The sequence below is a fragment of the Conger conger genome, chromosome 10 (genome assembly GCF_963514075.1).
Source record: "Conger conger chromosome 10, fConCon1.1, whole genome shotgun sequence".
Taxonomy (NCBI): domain Eukaryota; kingdom Metazoa; phylum Chordata; class Actinopteri; order Anguilliformes; family Congridae; genus Conger; species Conger conger.
In genome coordinates this window covers 20,744,025-20,755,548 of record NC_083769.1, presented here as the reverse complement: position 1 = coordinate 20,755,548, position 11,524 = coordinate 20,744,025, and the positions used below count along the sequence as shown (strand labels likewise).

At 40.4% G+C, this 11,524-nt stretch overlaps 2 protein-coding genes across 5 annotated transcripts; both read right to left on the bottom strand.

Annotated features, from left to right (window-relative positions):
- Positions 1–1,414: 1,414 nt before the first annotated feature.
- ormdl2 (ORMDL sphingolipid biosynthesis regulator 2) lies at positions 1,415–6,779 on the bottom strand. Of its 4 annotated transcripts, none has more exons than XM_061259035.1 (4): positions 6,718–6,779; positions 4,558–4,736; positions 3,497–3,648; positions 1,415–2,395 (listed from the first exon to the last, which is right to left on the bottom strand). In XM_061259035.1, the coding sequence occupies exons 2-4, from the start codon at positions 4,729–4,731 to the stop codon at positions 2,260–2,262; spliced, it is 462 nt and encodes a 153-aa protein (XP_061115019.1). In that variant the 5' UTR covers positions 4,732–4,736; positions 6,718–6,779; the 3' UTR covers positions 1,415–2,259. The 4 variants fall into 4 exon arrangements, with proteins under 4 accessions (XP_061115019.1, XP_061115020.1, XP_061115017.1 ...); XM_061259036.1 differs by lacking the exon at positions 6,718–6,779 and adding an exon at positions 6,445–6,711; XM_061259033.1 differs by lacking the exon at positions 6,718–6,779 and adding an exon at positions 6,523–6,711.
- A 1,892-nt stretch (positions 6,780–8,671) lies between these two features.
- On the bottom strand, positions 8,672–10,459 carry LOC133139493 (interleukin-23 subunit alpha-like). The gene is made up of 3 exons (XM_061259073.1): positions 10,347–10,459; positions 9,683–9,820; positions 8,672–8,845 (listed from the first exon to the last, which is right to left on the bottom strand). The coding sequence occupies exons 1-3, from the start codon at positions 10,452–10,454 to the stop codon at positions 8,672–8,674; spliced, it is 420 nt and encodes a 139-aa protein (XP_061115057.1). The 5' UTR covers positions 10,455–10,459.
- Positions 10,460–11,524: the final 1,065 nt, after the last annotated feature.

Sequence of the window (11,524 nt, the reverse complement as noted above, 5' to 3'; positions counted from 1 at the left end):
TTATTAAAAATCAAAGACTGAAATCTCTTATTTACATAAGTATTCTGGCCCTTAGCTGTGACACTCCCAATCATGGTCAGGTGCATTGTCTTTGCTTTAATTATGCATGAGATGTGTCGAGAACTTGATTGGACATAGTTTAGAAAGGCACACACCTGTGTAAATAAGGTCCCACAATTCACAAAAAAGTGAAGGGGTCGGAATACTGTACATATCACTCTCTCTGAAATGAAAGCATGAATATGAGGTTAAAGTGCACTTTAATTCGCCATTTGTGTCAGGATTACAGCCCGTTTTTTTACTGCCCGTCAGTGATTTTATGGGACCATTTTAAGTCATTGGACAACCACCACTAGCCAGTACTGTTGACACTGTTGTAATGGATGGAGGAATGTTTTCTTGGCACGTATTCGGCCCCTTGAGAGAAATTGAGCATCGTTTAAATACCACAGCCTACCGGAGTATTGTGGCTGACCATGTGCATCTTTTTATAGCCACTGTCTACCCACCCATCTTCTGATAACTACTTGCAGTAGGACAACAAACCATCTTCAAAGCACACATCATCTTCAGCTGGTACCACGAACATGACAATGAATTCAGTGTACTCCAATGGCCTCCAGTTGCTAGACTTCAATCCACACCTTTGGGATATTGTGGAAAGGGAGATGGACCAGAGTGTCTAAAGAATGTTTCCAGCACCTTGCCAAATACATGCCACAAAGAAGGGAGCCAAGGGAGGTTTAACCCAGTATTAATAAGGTGTACATAATAAAGTGGTCACTGAGTGAATACTACCATTCAACCGTTAGGAATCAGATAAACTTTTGACAAAAGTTGATACTTTTATTCACCAAGGTAGCATTATTAAATTGAAATGCTAGTGTATTCGTGTAGCAACTGAAATATATTTTTCTGGCTTCATTAAACAGCACAATTGTTTTCAGCTGCACTTAATATAATGGGAGTGGTTTCTCTAGTACCAATTCAGCAGATTAGCATGAGTACTTAAGGACGTGTGTTAGTAGTTAAACAGTGTGTTAGTACACTGGAGCAATGTCTGCTGAAAATGGGGCTTTGCAACCATATGTAAAGATTGAATAAAAAAATAAAAAATTCAAACAGTAATTGTAATTTGTAACATTAGCAATGTCTTGGCTGAATTTTTGACCGACTTAATGCTACCTTGCTGAATTTAGAAAAACCCATACATTTCTCAGTGATTCCAACGACAGTTGCCAGCAGGGCAACTTACAGTAGTACAGCGGTATACTGAACAATGTTGATCTGGGCATCGGCATGCAACAAGACGATGCATCCATTTTGTTTCCACATACAGATGTAGCACAAATTGGAACTGAAAAGATGCAACTGTGTAGGTGTTTGCTGTTAATAAATACCCTTCCACACCCTCTATATAGACTGAATGTTTATAGCGAAAATATGCACCAAATGACACTGGTAATGAAAAAAAAAAAAAAAGTACAGCTTCAAGTTTCCTTACAGAACAATTAGCTGTAACATCAGCAGAGAGGGCTGGACACACTTTCAGATCCACAACAGAACAAGGAATGAGGAAAAAAATTAAATAGAACACATAAATAAATAAATAATGAAGCAATTGTTCAAAGGCACAATTTAGACCATACCCATCATGTGCTCACCCCTCTCCCCTCCCCTCTTCTCTCTACTTTGGTCGAAGGTCGTTTTTGGCTTGCTTACAAAACCAGACCTTCTTCTTTACCAATCCACAGCCCAATATACCAACATATGCAGGAACGTACAAACAGCAAAAGCCCTTGTCAACATGCAGATAGGAGTTCCTTCTCTAGCTTTTACGTTTCATCTCAAGACTTGAATGTCAGTACTTTTCAAACACGCATTGCAAGCAAGCTGTCAGTCAAGGGTTGATAACTCTTAAAATGAACAGGACGTTTTCGACTTTGGTCCACAAAAACTGAAAAAAGTCATTGTTAAAAAAAGAAGAAAAAAAGAAGAAAAAAAAGAAAAAAAAAAGTGCAAACTTGCACAAATTTCATGCAGAGATGAATGTTCAGAAACAATTTGTAAACCGATCAGAGAAGCAGAAAAATGGAGTATAAAAAACAGCAGTGTGCGAATGTGAATGTGTAATTAAACAGAGTGCATCTCCATGCCTTGTGCAGTTCAGTGCATTTCTCTTTTCATTCGCTATGGGGGTCACAGTGGACCCGACCTCGCCAGCTCTGAGGTCTCCGCTCCCCACACGCTGTGGTCCCGTCAGTATTTGTTGATCCCGAATATGCGCACCCCATGGAACTGAGGGAGTTTAGGAAGCAGGACGCTGAGGAGGGAGCCTGTGTTGATCAGGAAATGTGTGGCATCGTACTTGGTGTAGAAGCTGGCCAGGATGTAACTGGAGAAGAGAGAATAAACACAGCCGGTTAGTGCAGTGGTGAGGGCTGTGGGTGTGATCACTGAAAGTGTTCACAGCTCATTCCGTGAAAAATCAACCAGAGGTGTGGGAGGTGACCATATTCCCAGTGCCATCAAAATTTGAGTAAAATTTGATTTTTGAATTTGTTGCATATAAATGCACAATCTATCTATCATGTTTGGGTATACCAGATATGTCTAAAATATGGCATTTGCTCATATGAAAAAATTGACCGTCACACTCCCACCACATTTGACAACGGGCATGATGTTCTTCCTGAGAAATTATGCATTTGCTTTACGCCTGACAAAATGGTACGTCATCAAAAAGAAGTTCCCTTTTTGACTCATCTGGCCATAGAACATTCTGCCAAAAGGCTTGGGGACCATCAAGGTGCTTTTTGCAAATGATGAGTATTGAGGTTTCTCTTGGTTAGCAGTGGTTTCCACTTTGCTACTCTCCCATGAATCCAACTGGAAGATTCACCATTGTTCCAAGCGCCAAAGTTCATTTGGAGATAATGGCTCTCACTGTGTTCGGTGGAGTCTCAGAGCCTTAGAAATGGATTCATAACCATATCCAAACTGATACTTTGCTTTGATCATATAATATATGCCCGTAGAAACTTTGTGGTTGCCACTTCACTCTGATGGTAAGTTTAAATGAGTGAGGTTTGGATTCAACAAGGCTGGCTGCAATCAAGCCTGCTTGTGTTCAATCAGCTGAATTAAATGGTCAGTTACACTAGGTTAATTAAATTAATAAATTAATGACTCAGTTTCCCTTTATCTAATATTACATTTTGTTCAAAGATCTGAAACCATCCAATGTGGCAAATATTCAATAATTGATAGGGGGCAAATACTTTCACAGCACTCTATATATAGAGAAGATGTATACAAATTTTACACACAAACGGTTCCTTCCTATAGTAGTAGAGCTAGTATTTCCTTGTTTATTGAGTTGTCTCTCTTAAGTCCTATGATTCTCTGCGACTGTACAGTGATAAACCGTGACCATTTCTCAGATTCTGTACTGCTTGGAAATAGAGAAGAAAAAGACAAAACCTGAACTGCTTACAGCACGATAGGGGAGATGGTGAGGAACTTGCGTGATGACGTGAACTGGATGCCATAGTCCATCTGCTCCCAGTGGGTCAGCAGACGTGCCTTGCCCTGGTCAGGGGTCTCAAAAGGGGTCCCCTTAACCGTGTGCAGAAACAGGTACATCACCTGCAGGGTGCAAGTGCATGTGAAGAGTTAGAACATCCACACAGGCTCTTAAGTAACCTGCCAAAGAAACAATTTTAGTGATTGTGTGGCAGCAATCTAAGGGACTGCTGAACTTCAGCTTAAAGGTTTCATATTGTGTCCCTATCCACTAGAGCTGCACCCATCACAATGACGATAGGACTTGCAATTAATAAACAAATACTGAAGTGTGCACAGTTCAAATGTCTTCAAATTTCTGCTTTAGGTACACTGCTAATATAAATCCCAGACAATACATAGCCTATGCCCAGTGAATGAAAAAAATGAAATACATTATTTCCAACATGCTTTTATTGAACAAATTGCACATGAACAGCCAATCAATTTCACATAACATCAAGTTTAATAAATACTATTCAGTGCAGTCCAAGCAGTTTTGCGATGCGTTTATCTTGTATGATCATATCTCCATGACGATAAATATACGATACCTATATCGTGAAGCCCTACTATCCACACAAAAATATTAATTTAAACTAGTTTTGTAGTTCTGTAAAGTTCTGACACACCGATAAGCTCATTTATTTCAGCACTGCCCCCTTGAAGCTGGAACAAATCCAATCACTCGGCACAGACGGCGTTCAGTTTGTTGGAGCCAACCAGCCAATCAGAACACAGGTGCACTGATATCAATGAGCCTTAAAGACGGTCACTAAAACAGCCTGTTCTTGGTAAAGCTCACGAGAGGCACAGAAGAATGGACATGAAAAACTGGATAGATCATTTTTGATACTTAAAAACCACACAAACGCCTTACTTATAACGTTATGGCTATCAGGACCTAAAATAAAACACTGGAAAGGAGTACAATCAAGTCATTGCCTACACCCTGCTGTGAAGTGGAAAGCACGCTTGGGGTGGTGGACTGACCAGGTTATGGATGACGTTTGTCAGGGTCCAGACCAAAGGCACACTGAAGAAGGGGATGCTGAGTAGCACCACGTGCAGTACGGCGACCAGCAGCAGGTAGGCCAGCCAGATCCCGCGGCTGTTCATCACCCGCGTGTTGGGATTCACCTCGCTGTGAGCCACGCCCACGTTCATCCTGCCTACACACAGCAAAACCGATGATCACAAAAACATTTACCGATGAGCTTCTTTGGTTGGTTTGGTTTGGTTTTCTACAGCAAGCCTGTTTTGCACTCAGCAAGCAAGTAGAGATTGTTTACCGTTACTTCTGAGTGCTTCACTGCCTGGGCCCTCACACCCTCTCCAGTTCCTTATGTGCAACACAGGGTGTGTCCTACTACTTTTCACTCCCCCCTCCTTTACTCCCCAATTACCACTCCTCTACTTCCTCAGAAGTATGTGGAGCAAAGAAGGCGAGTGGAGAAAAGGCGCGAATGAGGGGGAGTGAAGGAAATCAGGACAGTTTACTAGCTTCGCCATCTTCAAAGTCGATACTGACTATCAATTAAATTTCCCTATCATAAGCGTTGTTTTTTTTTTGCCGAGCCCACAAATATTCCCATAGCCAATTACAGGTTATACATGCGATCAGCCCCTTTAAAAAATAGCGTGCACGTTTCAAGCACAAGATGCATGGAAAGTTATTGTAGCCTGGCATTGCAGTTGGCATCGAGACCCTAATTATGCGAACAGCGACATTGGACAAAAGTAAAAGGATACAAACAAAATAATGTACTGTAATGCCAGAATTGAGATGTGTCCAATACCAGAACACCTTGCATACTTTACTGTAACAGCCTACGTTCTATCATATCTCATGTAAGCAGAAAATTCACAAACATTTCTGCAGATTAGTCAAGTTGTTTCCCGGCATTTACATTGCAAACAACTACATCTGAAATTAAATGTATTGGTAATATTTAATAATAATAATAATAATAATAATATTTAGAAATGGTTGGTTGAACAAATTAATTCATCCATGTTCATGTCCATACTTGGTTGTTTATGTTTTGAGTCATAATGGAGTAATGTACATACAAATAAAGAAACCTGCTTCTGTATTTGTCTGTAGGATATGACTGAGCCACGAAAACGAACTGACATTTTGTTATCCATTTTAAGCAATCTATATAATATGACGCACAAATTCGACCGGCATAATTGGGGGAATTCTCTGCCATTTCCGCTTCCTGGACAGTGCCATATTTTGTGGGATGCGTTTTCATAGCATGTGGGCATGAGCACAATGAAGTCACCCAGAAATATGAAAAGACTTCCGCTGTAGTATACAAGGATGAATACTCATGTGTACAATTCGCCGGGGGTCTAGAGGGGGGTCGAGTTGAAGCCGCTTTGCTACTTCAATATTGGGACAGTGGAGGGAGCGAGTCCACAAAGATCGGTTTCCGGGGCACGGAGTAGAGGAGGGTGGTAGTGGAGCAAACGAGTATGCATTATTCGCGTACTGGGATGGAACCAATGAGATTTCAGCAAGGAAGTTAGCTAGCGGTTTTAAATCTCCCTTTTGGCCAGTTTTACAAACAACGCCAATCACAGTAATCCCAAGACCCACAATACAAAAGCAGAACAAGCATACTAGCAGCTAAGCTAACGTTGCAAACTAGTTTGTAAAGTTTAAAGTTTAACTAACGTAATTTCGCTACCTAGCTAGCAACTTTTTCCCAGCAGCGTGAATTACGAATTCAGTGAAGACTGCTTTTCTTGTTTACAAACAGGTTTGTCATGGTTGGCGTGATATCAACAGTTAACTGCTGTTTACCAAAGTGTCTATCGTATTTATCTAAATAAGTATCAGTTACCAAAGTTTAAGAAACCGTAACGTACTTTCAACAGAGTGGTCTAACGTTCGAGCTTGCTCGCCAACACTAATACGTAGCTAGCTAGGAAAGAATATGTTCAAACCTGCTTCCGCTCCACCCCTTGGCGATTGCCTAACTATAAGAATTCGTTTATCACAATTATAACTGACACTTTTAAAATATCAAAGTACTCTTTTATATATGGTAAAATATTATCTGTGAAAGACCGACAATTTCATACGTTCGAGATGTCATTTATTTGTTAGCTAGCTGCATGGCTACACCGTTTCAGGTTTACCTTCCGCCGCTGTAACCAGGAAATCCCGTGATTATGAACCCCGCCCTGGCTGGCTTGGATTGGCCTAACAAAAAAAATGTTTCTGTCGATTGATCAACATAAGTGTCAATCATAAAGTCTCCTGTTTGTGTCTGATTGGTTCGAAGAAGCTGCGTTATCCCGCTCAGGAACCCGTGCTTTTCTTTTGATGTCATTGGATCAGCATTGGCGTACTGGCACGTTCTGTCTGAAAACGACTAGCAGTGCCATTCTGCAGAATAGACTACCCCTTTCACCGTGGGCATTTCCATCACGATCTCTAGCTAAGCTTTCTTGGACCACCTTAACCTGGTGGTCCAAATAATTGATAGCAGATAGCAAACGCACTTTCATGATCAGGTTTATAATCAGTCATAAACCTAGTCTGGAGATAGTTGCCAAGTAAGGCAAGTAGTTATTCAGAAATACACGCTGGGCTGGTGACGCTGTGAAGGCCTTAAGGGTGCCAGTGTGGTTAGTTACAACCTTTTTTTATACTGATTACAGCATGTGTTATACGCCAATAATAATAATAATAATAATAATAATAATAATAATAATAATAATAATGTATAGTGGTTTCAAAAGTTTTTTGACAGGTATTTTGGTGCATTAGGCATTGTGTCTGCAGCGTGAGTCACCAGGTTTACTTCCTTCTGCACTTGATTCTCTGAACACAAGCCCCCATTTTTTGGAGGAAATCACTTTCTACTGACAACACAGAATAATCTTCAGCTTGAACAAGGAGTTTCAGATGTCTGCTTCGTCTGACCAAATATTGTCATAACCACCACCATGACGAAGGAATCTTTACACCTTCCACACAAAAGGATTTGAACGTTTATGGAAAGCACAGCTTCCTTCTCTTGTAGAATTCTGATCTCGACGTTCAGGAAGTTCAGGAAATTCTTTGGCACTGCCCCTGGAGTTTCTCCATTTGTCTTACTAAATACCAGCAATCTTTAATAAATCATCATTAATAATATAATTGTGTTGCCATGCCTACCATTTCAATAATATTTAAGGACCATTGTGGAAGTAATTTAAAGTGAGATATTAAGGGAGGATAATAAACTGTTATATCCTCATCTACAAAACAATCATAGGTAAACTACCCTCAAACTACCCTCCAAACTTCTATAAACTGGGTCTAAGGTAACAATTAAGGTCTTAGAAGGTCAACATCCCAAATCATAGTTTGAACAAATGTTAAAGTCTGCAATGTGTATTTCGGTTTTTAGTCCATGCTGCTTTTTTGTTTTTCCTGCCTATATCTCTTACTTGTTTTATATCTCTGACAATTTTAAATCCTTGCTACTCTTTAGGCCAGGTCTCTTGTTAAAGGGAATCTTTTTTTCTTGGACTTTTTGGTTAAATTCAAATAAAAAAGGATTGCTATAAGAGTTAGCTCACACCAGAATGAAGCAGTGTTTAATTTCCAATTGTTTATTTATTAACTTCTGTTAAAAAAGTGTGCTTTGCTTGGTTTTGCATATTTAATACATTGAATAAATATCATGATAAATAAATAGATGTTATATAAATATGTCAAATAAATAACTTAATAAATATTTTCCTTTAAATACAAGAAATTCTAAAGTCACAATAGTTTGCACAAAGAATAAACATCCTTGCTGCAATGGAAACAAATAAATTAGCATAATAATGCATACAGTTATTAGCATATTCTTTCAGCATCCTAGAACAAGAGAGGTAATTGCTGTTTTTGTTTCATTTCCTTCCCATCAATGATTGTATGTAACTTTCACACTGTGTGAGGAAAGCCATTACTCTCTGTTGCTGGTCTGCCAATACTACAGTGCTAATACTGAACATAACATAACATAACATATGGCGAGAACAGGCCAGTCAGCCCAGCAATGCTCTCCTTATCCTACGACTGTTGAACAGTCGTCAAGCAATCCTGGCTTTTTCTTTAGCTCTGGTGGCAGCTTGTGGGAGGGGCGTTGCCGTGGGCTGCGGGGTTGCCGGCGGCGAAGACGCGGGCCACAATGACGGAGAAGGAGAGGAGCCTTTGTGCGCTGTACCGTGCCAGGCTCTGCTGCATCCAGGCCTGGTGTTTAGTGGCTGGGCCTTGAGGTTCTTTTGCCTGTAAAACATTCAGCTCCATCAAATTACAGTCGCCTTGAGACAATGCTGCACAGTCTGTGGACCGCAGGAAGAGTAGCTGTTGTCTAGTTTAACAGCTAATGGGGATCCTAATAAACTAAACTAAACAGCCTAAGAAAAGCCCACTGGAACATGGCAAAAGGCACTTAAATAGCCCCAGGGAAACATCAACACAATGAATGCTTTGTTACTTGTTAATTTCATACATTTTCTATTAGAAAGAATGCAGATTGTATACTTCCTCAAGCCACAAAACAACTTGTTTTGACAAAGATAAGGAACGAGCAGGAAGAAGCAAGTGTGCGATATGAAGCTACCACACTTAAGAAGAACTGCGGTATTGAATCTTTCACAGGATCTCATTTCCTGCGCAAATCAAGTATCACGTTTAAGTTCATCTGGAGACTATCCTCAGAACAGAAGATCTTTAACAAGAGATATAAAAAAAATCCCCCCACCAGTGATTTCTAAGATTTTGTGTGCCTGGAAACATGATATCTGGAAAGGGCAAACAGAGTTGGGGGCTGCACCGGTTCCCAGCAAGTCTGTATTGGGCCCTGGCACACAGAGAAATGAGGAAGCAGGGGACAGACACTGCTGTGTTCAGCATCCTCTCTGCTGTGCCAGCAGTGAATCCAGCGAACATCCACAGCCTCGCCAAAAAGCACCTTGCTATTCCGCTCAGGTACTATTTCACTTAATTGCAGCTGGATAAAAATCAACAGCTAGTTGAGACCCAATAAGCCGGGAATGCCACGCTGGCTGTGCGCTGGCTCAATGCAAGAACAGGAGTGAATGCCACGGGCACTGTACTCACCCCCAACTGGCCGAGGAGCTCAGTCACCTTGACTACCACTTTCTGTGCCATCTCCCTCTCTGATCCCACGAACAGGTCCTCCATCTGGAAAATCCTGGAGTAGTTTCCCAGGGCAGTGATGAGCTTCTGAAGGCAGGGCTGTGGCGATGGAGGAGAGACAGAAAATTACATCTGAAGCTGTGTTCTCTCTTTGGTAGCAGTGATGGAATGGCTGACTCCAGTTACCCTTTGTTTGTGGTGGGAATGTACCAGCTTTGGGGCTGGCAGCAATAACATTTATTTTTGGTTCTGGGTCCCGAATTAACATTTAAAGGTTCAACAGCACATTCCAAACACTCCAGTAACTGTGTGGTAACATCATCTACTTTGAAGTTTAGAAGTGCGTCTGTGGCCATTTTGGCTTCATGTCTTCTCCAGTTTGCTTTGCTCACTGAGCCGAAGGGTTGAGTTACAATCTTTAAATAAATAAGTAACAGATGTGTTATTTAATAACAGTGGCATTCACTGTTGAGAGGTTTTGGGGATTTGCAGTCAAAAAGTTTCGAAAAACACAAATTGAAACTCCCATTAAATTCACCATTCGTAAGGTAATAGGCTACCTGTTGAGTATGTATCCTAATGATATTCCCATTATGGCAAGTGAATGGGGAAATAAGGAACATACCTTAGAGTCAGTTTTCAAGCCCGCAGGATCGCACATGTCACTGGGCTCAACCAGGACAACCCGTTCACCAATATTGTCGAGCCACCGAGAACCACCCAGAACCTGCATAATATGTATTAAAAAAAGAAATTAATGTGGCACAGAAATGAGTAATAATAATAATAATAATAATAATAATAATAATAATAATACAAACTTAATGTCAGGCCAGATAAGGCCACACTGTGAAATTAAACCCTTATATATCCTTTAAAGTTAATTACCTCTTTTGCAAGGTGCTGTGCTGCTTCATTGAGTTCGAGAGAGATCTTGGTGCAGAGATCCCAACTGATGATAGGAGCTCCATTTGCTTCCCGGACCCCAGTCAGCGCCAAAACAAGGGCGAGAACAACTACAGTGCACGATTGCGATTGCATATCTCCGAAACAGTACACAGCTTGCGCCTTCGAATTATCCGCTTAGAAACAGATCAGGAGATCCTTTGATCTCATTTGCAGACTGAGACATTTTATAGCCAACGAGCTCGGTGAGTCACGCGAGTACTTTCCCCATTGACTCTCCCAACAGGTAACTAACTTGTGTCAATGGTTCGGAGTTTCGCTTTCATGAAAGCATGTTGTCATCATGCAAAGAAAAGAACAAAAAGTTCGCCAAATATTTTTTTTTTAGTTTATCTGATAAAAATCAATAAAACCCTGGAGGCTACAGGGAATCTCAAAATTTCGCATTAATCACCATTACAGGTAACATGACGAATAACGTTGACACGGATACATATAACTTATTTAGTATTGATGTAGTTCAATAATTCGTCCAATTCGTATGCAAAATGAATAATTAATCAGAAGAAATGCGAGGGACAGGACATATAATTAACAATAATAATTTTACCTTTCCTCTTTAGTAGGAAAACAGATTATAATAGCCTAGCTGAAGCGTCTAAATGTAAATGATTGAATCAATCAGCTAATAAAACCCAAATAAAGAGTAAATGTGACGCTTGTGCAATTTCATTTTGTAGGCTATGCCTAAGATTACCAGAACCTGAACACATAATTCTAGCATCTATTTTTTGTTTTGGTTCAGGCTTAGGCATTTTTGGCAGCTTGTTTACTTGTTATATTGCCTATCCATTCAATTGCAGGAAGACGAAGTAATTTCAGCATTCTGCTGTGAAA

Bases quoted from the DNA above. Each gene is read 5' to 3' on its own strand.
- ormdl2 (XM_061259035.1), bottom strand. From the start codon at position 4,731: ATGAACGTGGGCGTGGCTCACAGCGAGGTGAATCCCAACACGCGGGTG. The intron at 3,649-4,557 runs GTCAGTCCACCA...TGCACCCTGCAG, and splicing joins CAAACGTCATCCATAACCTG to GTGATGTACCTGTTTCTGCA. The intron at 2,396-3,496 runs GTAAGCAGTTCA...TCTCTTCTCCAG, and splicing joins ACCATCTCCCCTATCGTGCT to TTACATCCTGGCCAGCTTCT.
- LOC133139493 (XM_061259073.1), bottom strand. From the start codon at position 10,454: ATGCAGGTTCTGGGTGGTTCTCGGTGGCTCGACAATATTGGTGAACGG. The intron at 9,821-10,346 runs GTATGTTCCTTA...CCATCGCCACAG, and splicing joins GCTTGAAAACTGACTCTAAG to CCCTGCCTTCAGAAGCTCAT. The intron at 8,846-9,682 runs GTGAGTACAGTG...AATGTTTTACAG, and splicing joins AGCTCCTCGGCCAGTTGGGG to GCAAAAGAACCTCAAGGCCC.